At 43.1% G+C, this 24,590-nt stretch overlaps 3 protein-coding genes across 5 annotated transcripts in view; 1 reads left to right on the top strand and 2 right to left on the bottom strand.

The window, feature by feature from the left end:
- The window catches only part of prkcz (protein kinase C, zeta), a 93,650-nt gene extending 75,880 nt beyond the window's left edge, over positions 1–17,770 (top strand). The window contains exons 17-18 of one of the 3 annotated variants that reach the window (XM_041062454.1): positions 5,558–5,673; positions 17,747–17,770. In XM_041062454.1, the coding sequence (XP_040918388.1) occupies positions 5,558–5,673; positions 17,747–17,750 (120 nt within the window). In that variant the 3' untranslated portion in view covers positions 17,751–17,770. Of the gene's footprint in view, positions 1–5,557; positions 5,674–13,802; positions 14,416–17,746 lie in introns of those variants that run through there. The other 2 variants (XM_041062463.1, XM_041062445.1) reach the window with 2 other exon arrangements.
- LOC121199043 (tumor necrosis factor receptor superfamily member 14-like) overlaps positions 1–24,590 on the bottom strand; it is a 751,306-nt gene that overhangs the window by 245,928 nt on the left and 480,788 nt on the right. The window lies entirely within an intron of this gene.
- Positions 17,397–23,417, bottom strand: si:ch73-70k4.1. Its single transcript, XM_041063209.1, has 4 exons — positions 23,236–23,417; positions 22,280–22,427; positions 20,641–21,179; positions 17,397–18,398 (listed from the first exon to the last, which is right to left on the bottom strand). Exons 1-4 carry the CDS (start codon positions 23,376–23,378, stop codon positions 18,326–18,328), a joined length of 903 nt encoding a protein of 300 aa, XP_040919143.1. The 5' UTR covers positions 23,379–23,417; the 3' UTR covers positions 17,397–18,325.

Raw genomic sequence — 24,590 nt, 5'->3', positions numbered from 1 at the left:
CTCTGTGAAGCAACAAGGCAAATAAAAAGGGAATTCTTAATCACATGGCACATATTCGCCCCAGCTGAAGCATTGGTAGTGGATGTGTGTGTGTTGAGGTTGCAGTCGCATGATTGATGGCATAGGCAAACTCACAAAATGATCTGAAACCGACATAAAAGAAGGATACAAGACATCCAGTTTTAAAGATCTTTACAGCACTAAACTGCACTGAGCAGTATATTAGGAACACCCAGCTAAAACTCATGCAACACATCCTCCATGAAGGAGGATGTGTTGCATGAGATTCAACCGTATGATCATTTTGGAGCACGTTCAGGCAGGTGTTTCTATTATTGTGTCCACTCCATCTCTATAAACGAGGAAGGCTAAATAACAGAAACACTGTTCTAACCATCCTCACCTGACAGTGTAACATCCCCCATTGTATAACTCTGTCTTATGACTGTCACGTCCCATTTACTGCCTCTCATCTGATTCACTGTGTTTTGATCTGCTGATGTCTGATGGCCTGGTGTCAGCCTCTGCAGTGTCAAAGTCTTTTTACTTTTTGCTGACACTTGTCCACGAATCAGAATAGAATGATCCCCACATGTCTGGAACACTCATACAAACAAACAAAGCTCAGAAAAAGTAAAAAAAAACTGAGGGAAGTTTAGGATAAGAAAATGAAAAAGGCTCATTGTCTGATCTACAGAAAGCTCTGACGCTCTGATGCATATTCTGTTGAAATTCAGCATTATATTATGAAAAATCCAAGGTAATCCATGGTTATGACTCATCCAGTTTTTTCCAAATGAAACTTGCTACACCGTTGAAGCTGCGCTCGTTTCCAGCTTACAATCACTCTACCAGAGCACCATTAATATGTTACTTTATCAGACATTAGCACAAATGCTAATTTAAAATGAATTAAGGCCATTTCTCCATCCTCAGTGTTTCTATGTCCCTCATGGGACAATTAGGTGGGGTGGCAGGTAGTACAGTGGTATAAAAGAAGAGGAAAACAATTGTCAGAGTGTGTTAATGAGTGCTGCCACAGTGCCTGTGAAGTACACACCAAAGGCAAACTGGGGAAAGATATCAAAGCAAAGAGAAATCCTGAGCCCAGCGACAACGCTCCCATGTAGCACAGAGGGAAAACAAGTTGACAAAGCTGCGAGAGGTGGAGAAGCGACGCTCTCTGCCCTCAAAGTGGGAACCTGTCTCCAGACCTGACAGGCCTGGCATGCCGCTCCTGTTGTTACCACATATTAATATTCATCAGACAGTTCCTGAGGGAGCGCTGAGTTTTCTCTCTGAAGAGATGACACGTTTGAATATCATTTACCTGCTGTCCTCTTTTATTCCCTCTCCAAATGCACCGTGCTTTACTGCCAGAGAACTGTCAACTTGATGAACATTGAGAAGAAACTGATCATTTGGAAACGGGTAGTACTGGATTTCACTGCTGCGAGTTATTTTTCATTGACACTGAGATCACAATTAGGCAGAAAACCAGGTTCCCATCCCCTGTATGGCGTGTTGTGGATGCGTCTGTGTTTTATCTTTGAACTCAGCAGAAAGTTTCTCACAGCCGGGTTTACCTCCCTGCCACAGTCACCTGTATTTGGTCAACAGTGACGATTCACTGTCGTCTCAGCCAGAGATGTGCTGATGTCCGCCAGATGTGTAGCCGCAGCGTCTCACTCAGGTTCTTTTCTCTGCTCTATGTTGATATCAGGTGTAGTTTTGCTGGAGCAGCTTTCATCTCTTAAAAGTGGTGTAATTGTAATTTAATTGCCCCTGTTTAGTTTCTGTTTTTATTCTTACTTTCATTTTATACACTTATTTTTGATTTTTCTCTATTGATCTGTTCTTATGTCTGTCCCTTGCTACCACTCCTGAACTTCTTTCAGAGCATGTCTGATTATCTGACTGCTGCTGTCGTCACAGTGTCACATATCTTTTACAGTGACCTTAACTAAGTTTAACAAAAAAGAAAACAACTATAATAATAAAGTGTATCTTTTAGCTCCATCAGCTGCGTATATAAGGATTAGCATGTGTCTTTGTGCGATGTTCCCTGTCCAACCGCACATCTGTACAAATTTCAAGCTAGCAAGTGAAGGCCTCCGTGATGTTAATCTCCTTATTCTCATGGCGATGAGTGAAGCCCCACTCAGAGTGTGTAATTACGTGATGCAGTGTTGGTGTGTGTGTGTGTGTGTGTGTAAGTGTGTGATGTATGGCTCCACATCTGTTGACTGTAGTTTGTCTCCAGTCACATTAACACCACCCTCAGATCAGGCTGACTGTCACATCGTCCAATCCTGTCCTGAAAGCATCAGTGCCACTGGAGTACTTACTCACACACATGCACAAACCCACATACATACACACACACACATATACCTATACATATATATACACATACTCTGACAGGTGCTGTGATCTGAGAACCCATGGCTCTCCTGTATAGCCCTGGCGCCTCACTTACCTCTTTCATGTGCCCCTCTGGCTTCGGGAGCACTTCCCGTGTGTTTGTGTGTGTCTGTGTGTGTGTCTGTGAAGGTGCTGGGCTCGTTTCTGGCTTTCACTGCACTTCATTACCACCACACAGAGCTTTAGCCTGCCCAACAACACATCAGAGAGACTGGGGAAAGTAGGAGGAGAGAGGAGAGGGATGTGAAAAGATAAAAGAATTGACAATGAGTAAGACAGAGACAAACGGAGAGGAGGAAGATGGAGACAGGATGTGAGGGGGTGAAACTGACAGAGGAGTGTAGGTAGGCACTGAAAAAGTTGAAAAAGAAATTAGTAAATAGAGAGAGTTTGGGGGAAGGTGGGCCAATTTGATGGCGAAGTAACGATGGGAAGAGATAAAACGAACGAGAGTGAGTTTGCTTTGTGTTGTTTGTTTGTTTGTAGCTGTTGTCACAAAGAGCTTTGAACCAATAACACTAATGAAGCCTAGAACCTGCTGCAAAAACCAGCAGGAGAACCAGGAGTTTTGTAGGGACTAAGCACACACACACTCGCTCAGGAAATAAATGACAAACAAGCAGTGGAACTAGAAAGCAAGTGGCGAGTGTGTAATAGATTTCTCAGCAGTATCCATACCTGAATAACAAAACAGGTTGTTTGTCAGCGCTTTTCTAAACAACCCATTTCACAGAAGTGATTCACATGAGCATCTTCTAATCTGCCACCTCTGTGGTTTAGGCTCAGTTTAACATTAAACAATAAACCTGCTCAGTTAAAGGGGAACTCCACCTGTTTAACAGGGGTGCTTTGGAGTTATATCACGTGTGTGAAAAGAGCTGTATAAAGGCTTCAGTGTCTCCAGAGGGAGCTGTGTGAAGTCTGATAAATGTCCTCAGTGAAGTCACGACTCAGTGTCAGTCGAGTCTGAAGACGACAGGTTTAAACATTTAAAACATCTGGAGGCGGAGTCAGAAAGAAGTGAGCTCACCAGACCTCAGCAGCCGGCTCCTCATCTCTGCTGCAGGCTACATTAGCTGCTACCATCATAACACACCCGAAGCTCAGACTCACTGTCAGCAGTCAGGGTGCATCGTGGTTTGTTACTGTACGTTTTGTGAGGAAAAAAGAAAACGCGGAACAAAGGAGCCAGTTTTTTTTAACTACATATTCAGCGGAGAATTTTTAGAATTTTTTTTTTTCCAAATTCTTGAGGAATCATTAAACCATTTTTGTGTACATGACACACACTCAGCATCAGACAGCACCTGGATCAGCCGTCCAAAACTGATGGAGAACAGCTCTGATTCAGCTCTGTTCTCAGCTTCCTCTGAGCCCTCTTCTAACTGCTGCTTGTGAAGTAGTTCATTCTTAGATTGAGGAAACAACCAAAAACATCATGGAGAGCAAACCTGTGTACCTGTGGTCTTTCTGTGCCCATCTGACTTCATTGTGTTCTCAGAAAATGTCCTCAGTGCACATTTTAACAGGATGAGGGACCGATGTGAAACCATGGAAACAAAGCAGACAAAAAACTCTCCTGGCTGAATCACTCGGTTACAATTATTCTGCTGCCTCCAGCCTTTCCATTCTGTTGTTTTTCTCTCCCCTTTTCAGCCCTGTCTTCATTGCCACTGAGAAATGTAGCATCAAGGTGCTCATCTCTTACTGTAGCAGGTCTGAGCACATGGAGAGGAGCCACAGTGCCTGGTGTTATGGGCTCAGTGACTGTTTAATCATCTCAGAGGTTCACGCTTCCTGTCCTTATGTTCGTTGTGTCAAATGAGGGTTTTGACATGTCAATTCATCAGATTAAACATTAGACATTGTCCTGTGGTGCTTATGTAAAAACCAAGACCACCTATGTACCAGTCTGTCTCTGTGTCTCTCAGAAACATGTGACTCGGTGGCTCATTGATGTGTTTTTACTACTATTTGGATAATGGAGCTCTGTGGCCCAGAGAAATCGGTTATATCAGGGTTTGATACACACATAGTGTCAGTTAACCGTTTGCTAAACTGAACAGAAAGCTACCATCACAGCCTGCCAGCCATAACACAGCGAGGCCTGTCAAACACTGATGCGTCAGTATGTTCAAGCATGTGCATGGAGTTGGAGTAAGTAAGACTTATACTTGGTATCTAAACAGTTTGGAGGATGTTTGTCTGCTCTAACATTAGCTGATAACATTAGCAGGTAGCTCACTACTGTCATTTGTTGCCAAGAACAGAAATTAGTGCATGATGTCTAAGCTGGTGATGGCAGATGGATCCTCAGACAAAAACACTGATTAAATTCAAAATGATTTAATTAGATATAAACATCTAATTTTTCAGAAATAAACAATCTGGCATTTCAGTTGTGTAGCCATCAGGTATATCTTTGAGTAAATTGTGACAAAATAATCATAACAATCAAACATGATGGGATCACAGCAGCCATTCCTACATTATTACATTACATTACATTACATTACATTAAAGGTGCGTAGCTGTTTCCTACGCAGCTGTGATGCTGTTGTGGTGACAAAACCTGTCCACAGAGAGACAGACAGACATATAAACACCTGCCAAAGTCCTCAAAACCGCCTCTGTAGTAGTTCCCGCTACAGATGGTGTCTCCAGAACCACATTTTGCCACGATGACGCACACACACACACACACTGACTCACAAGGTGAAAACAATACCAGGCATACGCTATCATGGCTGGTAATAAGAAGACGTAACCAAACAGTAACAGACCTCATGACCTTTCATTTGATGAAGCAAAGTTGCAAATGCTTCCTGCAGTGCAGCTTCAAAGCTTTCAAATGTGAGTTAAAAAGCTTTTTAAAAATAGGAGGATTTGACACCTCATGGAAAAAGAGAGTAACGAATGCACTGAATGCAGCTCCATATACTTAGTGATGCTTCTGGTTAGTGCTATGTTTTTTGTGCACTTTACCAAACAGAAAATCCTGTAATTGTAGAGGGTTAGAATATTTTGTGCCTGCAAACATTTTGGGTTTTTTTTTTTTTTTGCTACATAGTCTCCACTCTCCATGAAACAGTTGTTATTCATAACACATTTTTATGTGTTTGTCCTTCCTCAGCTGGAGAAGAAAGAAGTGACGCCACCCTTCAAACCTCAAATCTCTGATGACTACGGCCTCGAAAACTTTGACACACAGTTTACTAATGAACCAGTGCAGCTAACACCGGATGATGAGTAAGTACCGCTCCTGCAGCTCACATCACTGCCATCGTTAAAGTCAAACTTATGTGAATAATTTAGACCTCTCTCTCTCTCTCTCTCACGTGTGTTAGTCAGGAGAAAACTACAAGCTTGATGATGATCTGTTTGGAGAGGCTTGAAATTTGCTTGAAGTTTTTCCACAACAATGACTATTATGCCTGTTTTTAATTTTGTGACACTATTGTTCTGTGACTTTTCAGGCTGCCATGGAATGATAATTATGACAATATTTATTCCTTAAGCAGATCTTTGGTCTCTGCAAGTTGATGCTGACAGCAAAGTGAAATAAATGGACGTAAATATCCACCTGTAGAACGTGAAAGACATCCAGATGTCTTAGCATCCACTGGTACAGTCCTTGAAAAGTGAATAGAAATCTGAATTCTTCTTCTGGGCACTGGGCACAAATTACTGTTGTCATGAACAGGCATAGCAGCAGTATCTCAACCTGAGACCGAGTTATCCTTTTTTTTTTTTTTTTAGAAAAAGCAATTTGCTTAAATTCCTTTTTATTCACTGCTCTACATACAGTGTGAGTGTGTGGGCTATTGCAGTAAGAGAATTCACAAATAATTCAGCTACCAATCAGCAAGGCTTGTAGGTTGTAAGGAGGTGGAAGTAGAACTGAACCTTTAGAAAGGTAGAAATATTATCAGATGTATTATTTTCCATATTGGTGCACAGATGAATGTTCCAGTCGAAAAGAATGACCACCGCAGAGATGAGTTGGGTAGAGTCAGTTGGCAGCTGAGAGAGTTCAGTTTGAACTGAATCCATTTCTTTCCTCGGGTTGTGTTTCCTCCTTTGTGTGGATTCTGTGCGTGGCTGGATGCTGAAGAACAAATTTAACTCTGCGTTGACGCAGCTGCTTAGTGAAAGATCACAGCTCGTTTTCCATTCTTCCATATTTCTCCTTTCTCTTGGGCTGCGTGGAAGACACCATCTCTACTCCCTGATCGCGTGAATCTCGCGGTCTGCGTCTGTCCGTTGTGCATATCATCGGTTTGTAGCAACATTTCCCGACAGACTTTGCCTGTCCGCTTTCTGGTGTTGTTGGCGAGTTAGCATCTTTGTTAGCATGGCCGAAAAGATGCTGGCAATTTTATAGAAAAGAGAGGGACCAGCTAGTGTGAGCTGTCTCTGTTTCATGGGTTCACTTGTGGTGATGAACTGTCAAAACTCATAGCAACAAGCAGTCACTAAGACAGTACCGAAGTGTAAATATAACTACCTGGGCTGTAGACACTGAGGTGAACTAGCGCTCAGCCACACACCCAGTGGGAAAACAAGAAGGTCCATATTGATTCCTCTGCAAAAACACATTTCAGTTTGACTGGGACGTCGGCTCATCACACCTCTCTGCTTTTTTCCACGCTGTCTTTGATATTGCTTCGATTTTTCTGCCTCGCAAATTTAATCTTCTCTTTTAAATTGTGTCACCATCAGTTAATAAAATAGAGCATCGTGCTGCAGCGGCTGAGCTGTGATTGTTCTTGGCAGGTGTGAACGGTGTACAGCTAAAAAACCCCCCCAAAAAACATGATGAGTAGATGCTGTCATGGTCAAACAGAGGGTGAAAAAGAACGCTGATTCAACACGTATTTTCACACAAACACTGGGTAATGTGCCATCTTCCCAGAAGACTTCTGCGGCCAATAAAGAAAAACACCCCCCCGTGAGTTCCCAACACTGACGTCTTTATCCATCAGGGACATTGTTTTGATTAATGCAAACATGTAGTCTTCAGGATCTGACAGGAGCCCTTTTTTTAAAGATTTAACTTAGCAGAGAAAAACGCTGCAGAGATCTGGCACAACAACAGACGCAGCGCAGGCTCCGCTGCTGCACACTGTCTGCAGCCGCTGCACGAAAACACAAGCACGGCCTGTTTTCCTTTGTGCCATCACAAAATGGATTCCATAAGGCTTAGGCAGGGGCCTGCCAATAGATATTACCCGGCTTATGTTAGACAACATTTTCATTTAAATCCATGCTGAATTGATTTTTTCAGGCTCCAACGTTTATATTTTTCCTGCAAAAGCTTTTTATTGGACTGATTTTAGCCAACCGTTTCTCAACAAGCACGCTGCTCAAACAGCAGAAGCTGGACTGAAAATGAAACGCACCATGCACCTTACCACTTCAAAAGAATCTGGATCCTTATTAGTGTTTAGTATTATTACAGAGGATTGTAATCTCAAACAGCCAGACATCCTCTACAAGGTCCTATATATCTGGGAAAATATGGAATGGGAATATACTGGGAATTTAATATGCCAAAGCATTTTGTAGATTGAAGCTCGAGGATGTTACCTCCGATTCTCTGTCTACAGAGAAAAAAAAACTAAAAGGGTTTTTTTTATATGAAACATTTTTTCATCCGTTTCATTTAAAAAAAAAAAAAAGTGCCCCATCAACCCTGGAGTAAGATCAATAACTAAGCAGCTCACCTGTTAAGTTTCATGACAAAATCTGCCCACAAACAGACAGAGACAGACAGACAGACAGACAGATACCTACCAAAGTCCTCAAAACCTCCTCTGTGGTAGTTCCTGCTACAGTCTGTCTCTCCAAAACCACATTTTGCCATGATGATACACACACACACACACACACATACACACGGTGAAAACAATACCAGCCATGCTGTTGCGGCTGGTAACCAAGAACTATTTATGACTGACTCCATTTGGTGAGAGACAGACACTCAGTCAACACGAGAACAACTACAGGCACAAATCATGTTTTTGCCAAAGCCAAAATTAGAGCTTGGTAAAACAACAGTCTCTTTTCAGGCTTGGCAAAAGTGGAATAAACTACCTCACACCAACTAGGAAAATGGTGATGAATAGTTTTCAGTAATACCTTAAGATAATGTATGTGAGACAATAGAAATATGTGGTTAATGATGATATATTTCATGGTAGGATTTACATTTCACAGATTTTATTTGTTGTACTCTGTTGTTTTAATTCAGGTTCAGGTGTGCTGCACACCTTATAGACATTTAGCTTTAAGTAAATATCGCATTAATTGTGAAGTTGTGGTTTTGTATATTCCCTCAAAGCAGAGACAGAGACCTCTGTATCAAGCCTTTTATAAGCCTGATTCATTTGGTTTATCTGTTTTCCTTCATTGAAGGTGGAAGTCCAAGTTTCAACAGGTGCTAATTTAATTTCAGAGCGTAGTAGCCTCTACACATCACACCCTTCATTTACAGATCTATATACACATCTAATCTCAATTATTAAAGAATGTTTCACAGTCAGTCATTTACATACATGCAGCCGGACCTTGATAAAGAACAAAAAACAAAATCCCATTCATACCATATTCAGTGATTTGTTGCTAGGCAGATTATGATTTACTCTTACTTACTACAAACTGGGTCATGTGACATGTTGTCTGACCACATCTAAAGGCAAAAGGGTGTGTACCTGTTTTGAATGTCCACATTAGGCAGGGTGGAATACACTGTGTCTCACTGGTCTCTGTCCAGAAGCTGTGTCTTTAGTCTGCCTCTGTGATCTCTGCGTTCAGGGTTCCATTTGATTATTCATGAGAAAAGTAAGTTAAATAGTTAAATAGACTGAAAACAGACAAACATAAGACGGAGGTCCAAACCCTGCCTCACTTTCACACCTCGGCACACCTGGCTGAATGTGAAGTGGGCATGAATGGCATGGTTTAGGGTTTCATTAGACCTCCTGTCTATCAGCTGAAGCTTAATGAAGCCTGAAGGTCCTGGCAGCGTGAGGTTTGGTGTCTCTGCTCTCTCCGTAGGAGAACACTGAGGCAAGGCAGTGGTGCTGCTCGCAGCCTTGTGTCGTTGCACGTCATCCCTCTGAATCATCTGTGCCGCCTGTCGCTCTCCACTTCAGATGAAGCAGAATTAGGATTCTCTCCAAAATAAAATGTGACATTCAAGCTGTCAGTGGTACACCGGTTCGGTGCTCCACTAGTGGGGCGGAGACTGACAGTGGCAGCGTTGTGGGTTTTTTTCCCTGCTTGTGCGACATTTGAACATGTACAGCAATAACTGCATCATTGTGAAGTGGCAGGGCACGGAGCAAACAGGAGCTCCCGGTGTTAATTGGAGCCTTATTAAATGCCCATCATGCTCTGCACCCGTGACAGATGTCTTTGGGTAGCTAGCATGGCTCTCCCTCCGTTTGAAGGTGCTGTACACCTCTGCTCTTCACCAGACGCTGATCTTCAAACCAGCCTCGGAGTGGTTGAGTCCCCCCCCCCCCCCTCGCAGCTCATTAAGGGGGCTGCAGAGAGACGGCTCTGAAGCTCATCCCAGCTCATTTGTGACAGGGTTTGACAACGAGAGTCCCTGACAGACTTTTGGAGAGGCAATTGTGGAAGAGGTTGGGTTGTACAGTGAGAGGAGATGGGAGGTGAGTGGGAGAATGGGGTGGAGAGCACACTGCCAGTTCGGTAGTGGAGATATCAACCTGGCATCAAACGCCACGGCACATCAAACGAAGACGCACGCCTCCTCCCTTCGTCTCGCACTTTATCTCCCCGTGCTTTTCTTTTCCCTCTGTTACCAAGGAGAGGGGCTGACATCGCCCACTCCCGCTAGGAGGGGGTGATGCAAAAAGCTCTCCAGTCTCCCCTCTCTCCCACTCGTGATGGGCTTGGCACGAGAAGAAAGAGAAGTGAGAGCCGTGTAGGGAGAGAGAAGGGTAAACCCTGTGTTAGAGATTTACATTGCGACATTAAAAGCCAGGATTGCTGGGGGCCCTTGCCAGCATGGTGAAGGGAGGAGGGGGGAGAGAGGCTTTAGTTTTTCTATGCCAGCTCCCTGTCTGAGAAAATGGCAGCCTCAGTCAGGGCCTACGGACACATACTGTTGTCTTTTCCAGCCTTGGCTGTGGGTGGTTATTTTCAGGGATTTGAATGTGATGGCTACGACCTCAGCTCTGCTCTCTTTCTACAGAACCTGTAGCTTATTCTTGGTTTTCTGTCCAGTTGAGCTACTGGTTCTTTAGTTTGTGTGGGTAAAACCTGACGTGGACAGGTTGTTGACGGAATTTGGACTGAATTTCCTCCTATGAAAAGCTAAGCTATATCCAGAGGTTTTCCAACTGTAAGGGAGACTTGTTAGGTAGTTGTCAGTGGTACATGCTAATAGCTAATTTGACGTACTTAATTTCCCCAAATGTAAATGAATGAAAATGAAAAAATGAATTAAAAAAAATGGGGCTCAAGTTGTAATCCACTATATTAATGGCAACATTTCATAAAACAGTTTGCATCTGTTTAGAATAGAATAGAATAGAATAGAATAGAAATACTTTATTCATCCCAAGTTGGGAAATTTCACTATCACAGCAGCAATACACAGGCACTCAGCCTCCAAACATAACCCTCTAATGGTAAAAATAAACAGTATAGACATTATTTACAGAAATAGGAATTTAAAATAAGAGTAAAAAAGGAAGTATACTGAATAAGTAAAGACAAAAGTAACATTGTTCAAAAGACTGTAGAAAAAAAATCATTTGATGAAACTGATTTGAGCTCATATTGAGTCTATAAAGCCTGGACAGACAGACAGACAGACAGACAGACAGACAGCTCCTCTGCTAAATGAAAATGATGTTATAACAGCAGAGCAGGCCCTGGCCTCTAACGATGCTGCCTTTTATCAGTCCGGTCTGACTGATCAGTGGATCCAGTTATCTTTACAAACTCAGGGTTTAGTTTGAGAGGAGAGGATAAAACACTGGAAACAATCACAGAGTGACGTTTCCTTAGAGAAGATTTAGATGGTCGACCGTCGACATTGATCCTGGAACGCGTTCGTTCCTTCTGAAAGATCTCAGACAAAGACAGACAGTTACCAGATGCCTGCAGGTCACTGAATAACACTTTGCATTCAAACAGAAGTCGGTTCATTTGTTCATTCATCCATCTTTGACTTTATTGTTCATTCACTGATGGAAAATTGAGTACGTTTTGTCACACTTCTCATTTCAGCCTCACTTTCATCACAAATATTCAGCCATAAACATTTTTCACCATTTTTGGTTGATGAAATGAACCTTGACTTCCTGTCGCCCCTCAGTGCTGTCATCGAACAGACGCCTAAGAGACAAGATCCTACAGTAACTGCACATCACACTTTTATATATAATGAGCCCCTGAGTAAAAGGGTTCATTTCTTCTTTTAATATCGGTACAAAATATTAGCAGCTGTTCAGAAACCAGCTGACGTGTTCTTTAGGTGTCCTCCTGCTCTTCTGCTTTACATCTTGTTCTGTCTCTCCCGTTTCTGTCCCTTCCTCACTCCTTCCTCTTCGGTCTGCATCTGGTAACACTTTCAAGTCATCCAGGCCTGGGAAAAAAAGGGCAACATTTATGTTGGTTGAACACACTGTTTGTTTTGGTCACCTCCCAAACCTTCTCCCCTCTCTTTTATGTGTCCCACTCTGTGGTCTCTCTCTCTCTCTCTCTCTCTCTCTCTCTCTCTCTCTCTCTCTCTCTCTCTCTCTCTCTCTCTCTTTCTCTGCCTCCCTCTTCTCTCCAAAATAGAAGAAAAGACCATTTTCTAAATGTAATTGTTGTATCGGTGGTTGACCTGTTCCTACAGTGAGAGCACTTCACATCAGATCACATGGAGGGAAAAAAATATCTGCTTCATCAGTATGCTAGGCGACGAGCTGAAAGAAAGACAGTGTAGCATTTCATTCACTTGTCCTGGCGCTCTATGTGGGTGGGATCTGCAACCTGTTCAACACTGCTGGTGGCCCCTGAAGTGAGACCCCCACCCACCTGGTGCAGCAGGGGGAAAGTCCAGTGAACGCACCTATTGTTTTAACTTCAAAGCCCTCTGCTCAGTGTCTGCAGGGAGAAAGCCCTCTCAGCCTTTCCCCAGCGAGAGGCCTCCTTTTTGGGCTCCAGTTCCTCGTTTCACCACCACACACACACACACACACACACACACACACACACACACACACACACACACACACACACACACACACACACACACACACACACACACACACACACACACACACACACAGATGAGTAAACAGCCTGTTGCTGCAGGAGAAGAAGTCAGCAGTGTTGCTAAGGGAGTACATTTATTTTCGCCCAGCCACTCTGAGCACACTAGTTATGGAGTTCCGCTCCATTTACCTGTGATTATGCCTTTGTTAATGGGAGCAGCACAGTCAGGAAACAAAAAGCGTTTTGAGTTCTCCTCTGATTAGTCCACACAGTGTTCCTTCTGTCTCACTTCACATCGTGGACTAAGAGATGCCATTTCCAGGGTTTTAAGGGTTTATACTGAAAAATCAAACAAAAATAGTATATGGAATTAGTTTAGTGGCAATAAAATGGCATCTCCAGGAAACTTGGAGCACACGTCTGTCAGCTACTGTTAAACAAACACACTTCATGCATATGTGCTAATAGCTGCACATAGTTTAGAAGGAAGGAAATCCATTGTTGGGCCTCAAGGACAAAGCATCATCTGACACACTGGGCACAAGTCACAGTACATGTAATATGTTCAAGCAGTTTCCACTGAAGATGGAGCGCGGAGCTTGTTGTTGTCGTAGTGAGGAACAATAATTGGTCATCAGTCATAGCTGCGTACGCACCACAGAGGTAGTCACATTTCCTGGAAGCGTGATGAATAGCAGCGACGGCGATGCTGCGGACTGATTCACGAGCAGCGGCGATGCTGAATTTTATTCAGGCCGGGACACGTCAGGAAGGCAGATCAGTAAACTTCCATCTGCAGAGACGGTTCACAGAGATCTGCTGTAGGTGGTTGGTCACCCCAGTGCACCTCATTCACATTTATTATTTTTATTATTCAGCCACAGTCCAGCACCTTATTTATTACGATACGTCAGGTGTGAGATCAGTGCTTGGTAAACTGTTGGATGGGTGCATCGCTAAGCAGCTTTGATGGTTTGATTAAAAAACATGAAGCAGAGCTGTAGGGAGAGTCTCTCTGTCGGAGCTGTGAGACTCAGATCTGTCCCCACCTTTGTTCAGAGCCTGATCCAGGGTCCGCTCCGAGCCTGTGGTGAAGCAACACCTCTAATTCTTTTTTCCGTCTCTCCTCTCCTCAGGGACGTCATCAAGAGAATAGACCAGTCAGAATTTGAGGGATTTGAATACATCAACCCCCTGCTGCTATCCACAGAAGAGTCTGTATGAAGGAGAGACGAGCTTCCTCCTTCGCCCACCTACTGTCTGTCCAAGCTGCCGTCTCAGCCAAAAAAAACCACTCGCAAGCCAACGGAAAAGGCAAGCAGGAGGAAGAGTGAAGGACAACAGGGAGGATGAACTCACTCTCTGGACCTGTCTACAAGGCAAAGCAAACAGGGGAACGGGAGAGTTTCCTTCCTGGACGATTCAGATTGTTGTGTCGTGGTACCAAACTGTTCTCTCTTGGTGTCCACAAGGAAAATGAAGACAGTGGACTACGAGAACATTCCGTGTCATTTACACTGTCTTCCCCCCCTTTTTTTTTTTTCTTTTCCTCCTTCGGCTTCATTCCTTTCTCCCATCAGAATGTCCATCCTCATGTCACAAAGCATGACTGGCTTTGTCATTTGAACAGAGAGCTGTTGTTAATTCTGTGCCTGCCATCATGAACACGTTTTCGACCCGACTCACATCCCTGGATGAATATGACAGTTCTGCCCAAGAACTTGAAATTTTACGTGCACTTTTTCTTTTCTGTTTTTTTAAATTACTTTTTTTTTTTTCTATCTTGTAGGGAGAGGGGGCGACGCCTCACACGAAACAAGAATGTACAATGACAAAGGAAAAAAAAAATGTTATTATCGTGTATTATATTGTAGGACGCGAATCCGAAAATTGATGATGCCTTTTTATTGATACAAGTGGCACATTTTCATCCGTAATCAGAAACTTTTCTTTTTATCTTTTATGATTTTCACAAACAGTGTGAAGGGGGGAGGGGGGGTATCTAACCGGGAGACGACTTTTTATTTAAGAAGTGCCTCAAAGATCAAATTAATGACCTTGTCTCTGAATGCACTTATCTCTAATGGAACATTTCTTCACCCCTTCGTCTCCACTCTGCCAGGGGTTCGTCCAAACTGTTCAAATCTGGAGGAAAATCAGTACATGTGGAGCATGGCAGCCTGCCCTCAGCCCTGACACACGACTGAGTCTGTTCATTTTTAAACAATCAATCCAAATGATCAGTGCAGGACAGCTGATTTATCACTGGTCTATAGATTCACGACAGCGGCTTCTGAGCCGGCTTCAGAACCGACTCAAACTGGAGGCGTAAGAGACAAAAGATAAAGTCTGATGAACAGATATTTGATAGTGAAGATTGTGTCCTGCTTACCTAGAGTCTTTCCGAGGCCAGACATTTGTCATTTGAAATGTCTCAGACGGCTGCTGTCCAGCAGACAGCGTTCACAGAGGCACGTCTCTGGGATACAACCTCAGTACAAAGGTGTATAAAGGCCTCAGCGTACTCGCTGCCAATCACAGTCTGGTAGAAAAACATGATATCAGGACTGGAGCTGAAAAATGAAGCAGTTCATTGGCTTTGGCCTCCACAGTGTGTACAGGCTGCGCTGGCCGAGCTCGGTTTCTTCCACACCAGCTGCCGCTGCGTGACCATCTGCAGCCGGTCGAAAATATCACGTGACCGGTTGGTTGTTCTGCCTTGTGGAAACGTGTCTCCATTTCTATTTTGGGCTCATTGTGTGTTTCCATCTCCGCGCTGAGGCTGCCTTTACATGGTGCAACTACAGCTGAGTGCCACTTAAAATCTAAGATTGTTCCTTTAGTTATAAAAATCTGGATGATAGGACAGAAATAGTCTCTGTTTGCAGCCAAAAACCCTGTTAAAATGAAAAAGGTCCTCAGAGATCCATCAGAAATTCTCTTTCAGCCTCAGAGCCGGAGAGCGGGGCGGGCCGCTCTTCATGTTTGATGGACAGCTGATGGACGGGGCCACAGGAATCCTCCCAAAAAAAAAAAAAAAAAAAAAGAAATACAACAGTGCTCTCCAGACTACGTCTGCCCCTCAGTATCAGGACCAGAGCTGCTTAACAGAGCTCAGTACAGACTGAAGTGTATCTGTAACAGTGACTGTTAAAAACCGATGGCAGATTCTTGATCAGATTCTTCGTCTGGTCTCATGTGTTTTGATGTAAATCAGGAAACAGTTCTCACATCAGAGTATATTTTTAGTTCAGTTACATTTCATCCTGAGTCCTGATCAGGATTAGGTTTGTCTCTTGGAGCGTTCTGGTTCTGGTTGTGGTCTGAGCCTGCAGCTGACAGCAGCCAGTTGCCCAGCGTAAAGTCGGCCCAGCACACGGTGGTCAGCTCTCTAACATCAGCGGTTTGGAGGCTCAGCTCGCCAAGCTGTTCGCTCATTCCTGCACAGCTATGATTCATCAGGGTTTCCAAAATCAAGAGTCTTCATTTGCCCACACGCTGGTGCAGAGTATGTACACAAAAACACTAAGAAGCCATGAGTTTATTTGTATACAGGGAGGTTTCAGGCTGTTTCCAGTTCAGACAGGTTTAACTCCATGTACTGCCACCTTTATACACAGCAAGCAGCGTATTTTTGGAGCCTTGTGCTGTTTAAAAGGCCGGGATAAAAATCAAACACATGCGTTAACTCATCTGTGAATATCAGCTATGAGCACGGATTAAAGTCACCAACAACATAAGAAGAAGAAGAAGAAAAAGTGGGTCCTCGCCTCTCATACAAGCTGCGTGCTGATCTCTATGTCTGTGCACTTTCAAGAAAAGAGAGCTCTCTATTGGCTGGGAATTATGTGATGAAATCTGACCCATGCTAATGTGATAACCACATAATAGGATTAATTAGATGATCCTGAGTCAAAGGGTCTGAATTAGCTGCAGGGCCTTTACAGATAGAGAGCAGAGAGATAATAAGAAGCAGTTCCACAGTCACCGATTAGTCCAACACAATGAACACACACACACACACACACACACACTTGAAGAAGCAGGAAATCACTTCAACATTGAAGGAAGCTTCGTCCTCCAGCCCCCCTAAACTCCACCTCCTCTGGTTACTGTCATGTTTTGTCTCACAGAGCAGGTGAAACATCAGTGTCATTCTTTTTTTTTTTTTTTTTTTTTTTTCCTTAAGGGACCAATGGACGAACTGGGAGTCCTTGAAGCCACATTACACAACAGTGAAGGCCATTTAAACACAAAGAGGATCTTTACCTAAAAATGAATAAACTTAGTCCATGCTGTTTGTTTTAACACACCGCTGGTGGGATACGCTTCATTTTGCTTCACCGCATCTTTGTAAATATGTGTAATTATTAAAAATGATACTGGTTTTCCGTGAAGCGAGTCCTTCCTTTTGCAGACGACGACAGAAAACTCTTTGCAGATGCTACAGTATTTTGTGTTGCCTCACACAGCAGCACATCCTCACATCCTCTGATCAGTATTTACTCTGTTCATACTGGGAGACTGGAAAAGCCAATTAACTAGCATTAACCATCGAACACTATTTTCTCTGTTTAGCTGATACTCCAACTAGAAATGAATTTTTAAAAAATCTGCAGTGGAGTTTTTAGTGGATTTCATCAGTCATGCTACACAGTACATGTGTTAAGGCCAGTTTAAATAGTAAACGGACTGCATTTACTTATCCACCACTCAAAGCACTTTATGTTCACCCATATAGCACAAAACACACACACTCTGATGATACATTGGTCAGTGTGTGTGTGTATGTGTGTGTGTGTGTGCATCTGGCAGGGCACATTCGGAGGAAGTCAATTAGAGAAAGACAGAAATATTATGTTGAATATATTTTTAGAGTAAGGAGAAACTGTTGACAGTATCTGTGGCACAGAACACGGAAACTACAGAGCAGACACACAGTTTAATTTCATCTGGACTTCGTTATTTTACAGGAATCCTTCCTAACCGCTTAGTTTCACTTCAGTCATACGTTTCATTAGTTCTGGAGAGTGATGCAATGCTTCTCTACTCATGTGTGAATTTTGTATTTTTCTTTCAGATGACACAATAACTTCAATCCAACATCCAGGCCCAGAGCAAGCGTAAGTATAACTTTTTAGGTTTATAATTAGTCAGTTGATAACCGTCTCCATCAATCGGTCTTGATGTATTTTTGTGGAAGCAGCTTTGTGAAGGAGGATGTGGCCCGGTTCAATTTTGGTCTTTCATCTCCCAGAGAATGAGGCAGGCTGGATTGATCCTCTTGACCAGCTGGAATCAAAGGCGTATCAGAGGCAGCGTGGGCAGCCATCGAGTAGAGCCAGATTTGGGATCTAGTGTCTAAAGAGGGTAAAGTGAAATATGACAGCAGGGTCCTCTGAGAGCAGTCCTCAGAGTTACTGTGACCACAGCTTTGAAAGCAAGCTGGTGTACAATTCTCCAAACTAACCCTCTTCCACAACGCGGGGCTGGTTTTCGGAGTACAGCCTGTGTAAGGTGTCAGGACCTCACTAAGACAGTGTCCCCCTGTGCGAGCCGCTCTCTGGGTGTGTCCTCCGTACAACGTGATCCTGGAGTGTGTGGGACATCTGGGCTGCTCGTAGCTCCTGGACAGCAGCCAGCGCAGCATCCTGCGGACTCACCAGGTCATGTCCACATTCATCTCCGACAGACACTGGGCCAGGTGGCCGTCACAGTCCATCTGGGTGAACCTGGAGTGACAGGAACAAAGAGATCCAGTATTGCTACTGACAGTGAACACACACTTTAACACACTGATACATACACTCAGTTTCAGGTTTTATCAAAACTCAGACACTGAGAAAACTTACAGGCGTCCTGGAGATATTGTTAAAACCTAGTTTACTGTAATTCTTCTTGTCTGAGTGGACAGAAAACAGCGTGCTAGCTACAGCCATGCTAGCAGCTCTGTGAAACTGTAATAAACATGATGCTGGTTTAAGCTAAATGCTAACATCGGAATGCTAACATGCTCAAAATGACAGTTTTAACATGCTGAAGATTTATGGCTTATGTTCACCTATATCCTTCAGTGTGTTAGCATGCTAACACTTGCTAATTAGCACTACACATGAGAGCTGAGGCTGATGGGAATGTCATTAGTTTCGCAGGTCACAAAGTATGAGACAAACTATAAATTCTGAGCTGGAGCTGACTGGTTCAAATATAATGAAGTCCAATTATTTCAGACAGGATACAGAGGTGTGCACATATGAGAGGAACATGAGAGCAGGATGAGATGAGGAAAAGCAGCAGCAGAGGTCAGCTCAGCCTGGTCCTGTAGTCCAACATACACACAAAGCCTGGCTCAAGATCCACCAGGTCAGACCCAGGACCAGAACCCATGGCAGCATCAGGGATGTTGTCAGGGATGTCATGTCCCAGTCAGGTTTTTGTTTAGCCCAGATCCTGATCAGAGTCATGTAATGATAGGCCATCTCCATCATTAAGTCCAGTCCAGTACTTTCATTTACTTATTGCTGAAATATGAATCTGATACACTGAAATAACACCGGCTCTTTGATCCAAATGCTGCTGTAAAAAGAATTGTATAATTGTTTGGATGGTAGATCATTTTCTACAGCTAAGCGTTAACAAAGCAGAAGTTGTTATTTCTACCCCAGCTGGTTTTGTCCTGAAGGCGACAGGAAGTCTTGGTTCTCTTTCCTATTAATTGAACAATTTAAATTTAAGCGTCTCTGCAGACCGGGCTGTCAGTCTTGACCTGCATGAAAATTGTTTGCTTGGTTCCTGTTTCTGCAAGCTGAGGAACGTTACTAAACTCAGACCTACTTTGTGTCCCTTGCTGAGACAGAGATGATTATTCACACATTTATTTCTTCCCATCTCGACAACTGCAATCAACAAGACTTCCCTGGATCGCTTACGAGTGGTCCAAAATACTGCTGCCAAGTCCTCCAAAAGGTCTCATGTCACACCAATTTTCATTTGGTTTTTTTTGACTGGCTCTTTTACACTTTTCTTATTCCTTGCTGTTGCTGTTGTTCTTTCTCTCCCATTTTACCTGAATGCCTCGCAGGAGGAAGCGTCACTGTCTCGGGCCATGTTTTGATCACAGTCAACCTGCGATGCTTTCAGTCGCTGGGTTCATTTGGTTGGACAGTCAGGAAAAACTGACACAGAGCTGCAGTTTAGTTCTGGTCTGGTTTGTCTTCACTCTGTAGCCATGAGGAGTAAACATATAGTGATACAGGCTGACAGGTGACTCACTGACTGGACTGTGTCTGCGACTGTCATCCTGCATCATCAGGGGTGCATGATGGGAAAAGTCAGACTCTGGTGACTGACAACAGTTTGTGCAGCACTTTTCTGCTCTCTGGTGTCACAAAGGGAAGAACTAACTGATTTAAGCTTTATTAGTATTATTAGGCTGCAAATCGACTGCATTTTAAGAGCAACGGTTAACAGGTAGATACGCGACTGAAAAGAGGTGTGGGCTCACTATGCAACACACCATTTAATGGACTAATGAACAAAAGTACACAGAGTGTGACTTAAGCTGCTTTTGGCTGATTGATCAAAGAAAGATCCAGATTGGTCCAGTTCTTCAATCTGCACCAGAACTGAATTAACTGTTTCCACACTAGTCTGAACGAACCAAACTAAGCAAGCGAACGCACCTGAGTTAGTTTTCACTGAACCAAACAGATTAGGTCTGACTGCACCCTCAGTTAACTGATCCATAAAACCAAGACTTAAGGCTGCAAATGATGCTGACACGCTGACTTCAGAGTATTGAAGCCGTCGATTGTTAGATTTTACATGTGTATTTGGGTTTTTAAAGCTGGAACATGCCTCTCCAGGCTGTGTGTGAGTGTGTGAATGTGCATGGGTGTTGTTCAGAGACATTTGTAGAAGTGAAAATTTAGAAATAAGAAAAGAAGAAAAACGAAACCGTGTGGCATCTCTTACCCAATGGGGAACACCAGCAGGCACATGGGGCAGCTCTGCAGCTCTCCTCCTCCCCCTCCTCCTCTTCCTCCTGCTGCTCCTCCATCTCCTCTGACACTCCCCTGCATTTGCTCTTCCTCTTTATCCTTCACCACCTCCTCTTTATTTTCACCCTCCCTCTGCAGAGGAGCTCGGCTGTCACAAACCTTCACCTGTCTGTTGACCGGTCCAGCCTCTTCCTCTTGCTCTCCTCCACCAACACTTGCTGAAGATGCTGCTGCCTCCCAGCTGCGGAGGGACGGGGACTGTCTCTCTGAGAGGGCAGGAAGGGCTGCTGTTTTGCCATGGTGACTTTGCCTGCTATGAGAGGACAGCTGTCTGTCAGGGGTGTGTGGTGCAGGTTTAGTCTGTACTGAGTTGTCCTGCTGGGAGGAGCTGAGCCTAAGAGGATCTGGACTCGTCGAAGTCCTCGGAGAGGGTGGAGCAGGTTCAGGGAGGGGAGCAACGTCTTCTCCGCAGTCGCACAACCGCTGTTCATCCAGCTCCAGTGCTGCAGGTTTCTATAATGGAAAGAAAATCAGATGTGAGACTCAGAGACATTTGAATTTGAGACCATTTTAGCAACCACAAGAGAAGGAACAAACAAACAAACAAAAATAAATAAATAAATAAATAAATAACAACATAGACATGATCATCATTAAAGATCATTGTGTTTAGTTTACTGGAGGTAGATGCAAGTGGTGCAGTCTGTCCTGGTTTGTATTAATCCAACAATGGAAGCAAATAAATCTCTTACTGCACAATCAAAAACTTAAATCTATCATCATCACATTTCTAAATACCAGAGATTTTGCATACCAACAGGTTGCATCTTGCAAAGATTAAACTGCTGCCCACAAAAAGCACCGACAGAGCAAAGGGCTGATAAAAAGGCTGGGTGAAAAACACTGGGGGTGGTGGTGGAATCACCTGTATGATAACAGTTCACATGGTAAATTCAGCATAACGTCCATTTCCACAGCACTAATTCCATCAGCATGACAACAGCCATGTCATATTCAGCATCAGTAATTATTTCCAGTCTGTTCCAGTTTGCTGTAAAGTTTAAGTCAATGAAATCCAACACTTCCAGCAGATTACTCTTATTAAAACATTCAAAGCCTACCACAAATGGAACAGTTTATTCCTATTTAGCCACAAGAGGACTTTTAACGTGAAACATCTGTGCAGGAAGTGTTGAGTTATGGATGGTAATGATCCAAAAACAGCAACATGGAAGTGAGTGGAAATAACTGATTAATAAAGACTGGATCTCTGTTAGAGCAGAGAGGTTGATAGCAGCAGAATGGTTAGAATGACATGAGTATGAAATGTACATTATACTGAATTAAGGAGACAGGTCTGAATTTGTAATGTGTGAATAACAGAGAAATTAGAAATAAAGGCCTGCCTCTAACATGAGCGTGGTCAAAGTAAAAGCCTAGTTCTCTCTGCAGCTGAGGTAAATACAGAGTAGAGATTAGAAACTATATTTGTTTTTGTACATTATCTACATTATCTATGTTCATGTGTGTCTCTAATGTGAGTCTTGTTGTGTGTAGTTTCATCACTTTCACTACAGGACCTGTGTAATGAGGGATACTCGACGGTAACTTACAGCCGCAGATGGATGTGGAAGATCAGGGACCAGGTCCCAGCGCTGGTTCTCCAGGTACGGCAGAGCAGACTTCAGTGTGAACGCCCACAGACTCTCCACAGCAGGCAGCCGCTCTCTGTTCCACCACGCTGCTGCAGGAACCACTGACCTGTAAACCACATATTACACTGTCTGTTTCACACAACTACCACGACTTCCCTTTGTTTGTCGTTCTCTAATGCAACCCCCGCACCGTGCCCTGATACTACACATCACAAGAAACGTGTTGAATTTCAACAGATGTTTGTTATCAGAAGTTTCCAGATGTATAAAAAATAGATTTAATCTTCAAACACCCAATAGGGGAGAGCAGGATATGATGCTGATGATGGGGAGTTTTTCCTGTTTTGAGTTATTTTATATGCATTTTTTTTAACTGTCAAATTATTTATGAAACTTCAGTGCACAGTGTGTGCTTGTGTAAATAACAAAGTAAAAGATAGATAACACACAACACAATAAACATAATAATCTATTATTTATTTAAGTTTATCAGTGTCAGTTTTGTCTCCTGTGATTTCGCCTACTTGCTACTACAAGCAATGTTTTAAAAGTTGAGCTTTGTATTTAAGCAACTACACGTTGTTAATGTTAGATCATGAATGAGCCGAATTATCCAGTGGCACCCAGTTGTTCGTATAAAGTCCTCAGCTATGTTTTGTCTTTCATGTTCTTCAGCAGAAAAGGAAGAAAGTATTAAAAGTGATAAGATTGTAATGGAGGTTCCTTCTCCCGTTCTCGGCGCTCTGGTTTCTCACCGGGACGAAGGCTTTATTAAAGACAGTAAATAAAACGGGATTACCGTGTATAAATAAACAGCTACAGGCTTAGGCAGAAGGTTTGAACTTGGATGTTTTCATCCATAAACTTAAAGGCTAACGCTACATGAAAGCTGCCAGCACAGACAGAGCACCCACCCGTCGGCCTCTGCGGTCCAGCCTCTGCAGAACAGAGTTGGACGGTCCCTCTTCGGTGTGTCCCTGGAAGATATTTCCGGGTGGAGCTTTTCGGCAGAGGGTTTCCTTCGTTTCAGTTTGGACTTGGGGTTAGTTTCAGACATGTCTTTTAATCGTTTTCAAAGCTTCGAAATTTCGCGCCAGCTCGAGAAACGAGGACTTCCTACTTCCTGAAACTTTGCGTGATTCTAACCAATGAGGAAAAAGTCTTTTTCATAGGGGGGCTATCCTCAACCACTGATTTTCTGCTTCATTTGTTAACCTCTATGCAAAATGCAAATAACTCGTTTCAGTGAGTACACCTGTAAACCTGTGTGATCTCTTCCAGCTTGTGTATACCTGCGCTGCATTTGCAGTGCTCTCTACTGCAAAAAACAAAAAAAACATGCTAATTACTATCTGTTAGCAGATCTATTTTTGTACTGAGCTACTTGAAAATGTTGCATTCAGTTAGTCATATTTAGATACATTTAAACTTGCTGTAAATAGTAAGAAAAAAAAATGTTAGTAGCTAAAAGTGAAGAGAAAGTCCACTCAAACTCCTCACAATAATCTGGTGGACACAAAAGATTTCATCTTGATTATTCAGGAATAAAGCAGAATTTCAGCAGTGCAAAATGATGTATAATTATAGACTGTGGGTACAATGCACACACCTGCTGCTGCATGACAACAGGTATTCAATCAACTAAAAATAAAAAACTTCATTCATTCTAGAAGAGGTGAATGTGAAGGTTCATAATTGACCTTAATCAAACCATAGTTTGATTATAAGAAACAAAAAGTCCACTTGTTTTGTCTACTTCATCTACAATCACCATTAGTGATGGCAGCTGAGCTGTCTCCACAAAAACTGAACAAAATAATCAACTGAAGAAAACCATGGTTAAAAGCTACATTAAAAGTAAGCAAACTGTCCTTGGCGACTGCAAATTACAGTGTTGTAAGAATCAGTCACTAATTCAACCCATTACAGACTAAAAGCATCAAGCTGTGCATTTAAATGTGTCCTAGAACCTAGAATATAAAATAAGAAGCAAAGGGGAGTTTGGAGAGGTCTGAGTGTGCACCTCAACCAGCAAGCCCCGAGAACTCATCGTTGAGCTTGCAAAAGTAATCTTAGCTAATTGTTCAAGGCCTGGTCCAAGCCATTCTGTGTCCTCGATCAGAATCTGGCCCACAGTTCAATCTGTTTTAAAAATGTCTGGAAACTACAAATTACAGCAGAGCAGCTGTAAACAAATCTGATTCCATTGTTTAGGGAAGAAAAAAAAATTATTTTTTCTATTTCCCCCCCAAAGAAGTTGGTGAGCATG

This window comes from Toxotes jaculatrix, chromosome 2 (genome assembly GCF_017976425.1).
Source record: "Toxotes jaculatrix isolate fToxJac2 chromosome 2, fToxJac2.pri, whole genome shotgun sequence".
NCBI classification, from domain to species: Eukaryota; Metazoa; Chordata; class Actinopteri; family Toxotidae; genus Toxotes; species Toxotes jaculatrix.
The sequence above is the reverse complement of the archived record's forward strand: the minus strand, read 5'-3'. Positions and strand labels throughout refer to the sequence as shown.

What these genes read in the sequence shown, in the direction of transcription:
- si:ch73-70k4.1 (XM_041063209.1), bottom strand. Translation starts at nt 23,378, where the DNA reads ATGTCTGAAACTAACCCCAAGTCCAAACTGAAACGAAGGAAACCCTCT. An exon ending in TGGACCGCAGAGGCCGACGG is followed by an intron (nt 22,428 to 23,235) that starts GTGGGTGCTCTG and finishes TGTGGTTTACAG; the next exon opens with GTCAGTGGTTCCTGCAGCAG. An exon ending in TTCCACATCCATCTGCGGCT is followed by an intron (nt 21,180 to 22,279) that starts GTAAGTTACCGT and finishes TTTCCATTATAG; the next exon opens with AAACCTGCAGCACTGGAGCT.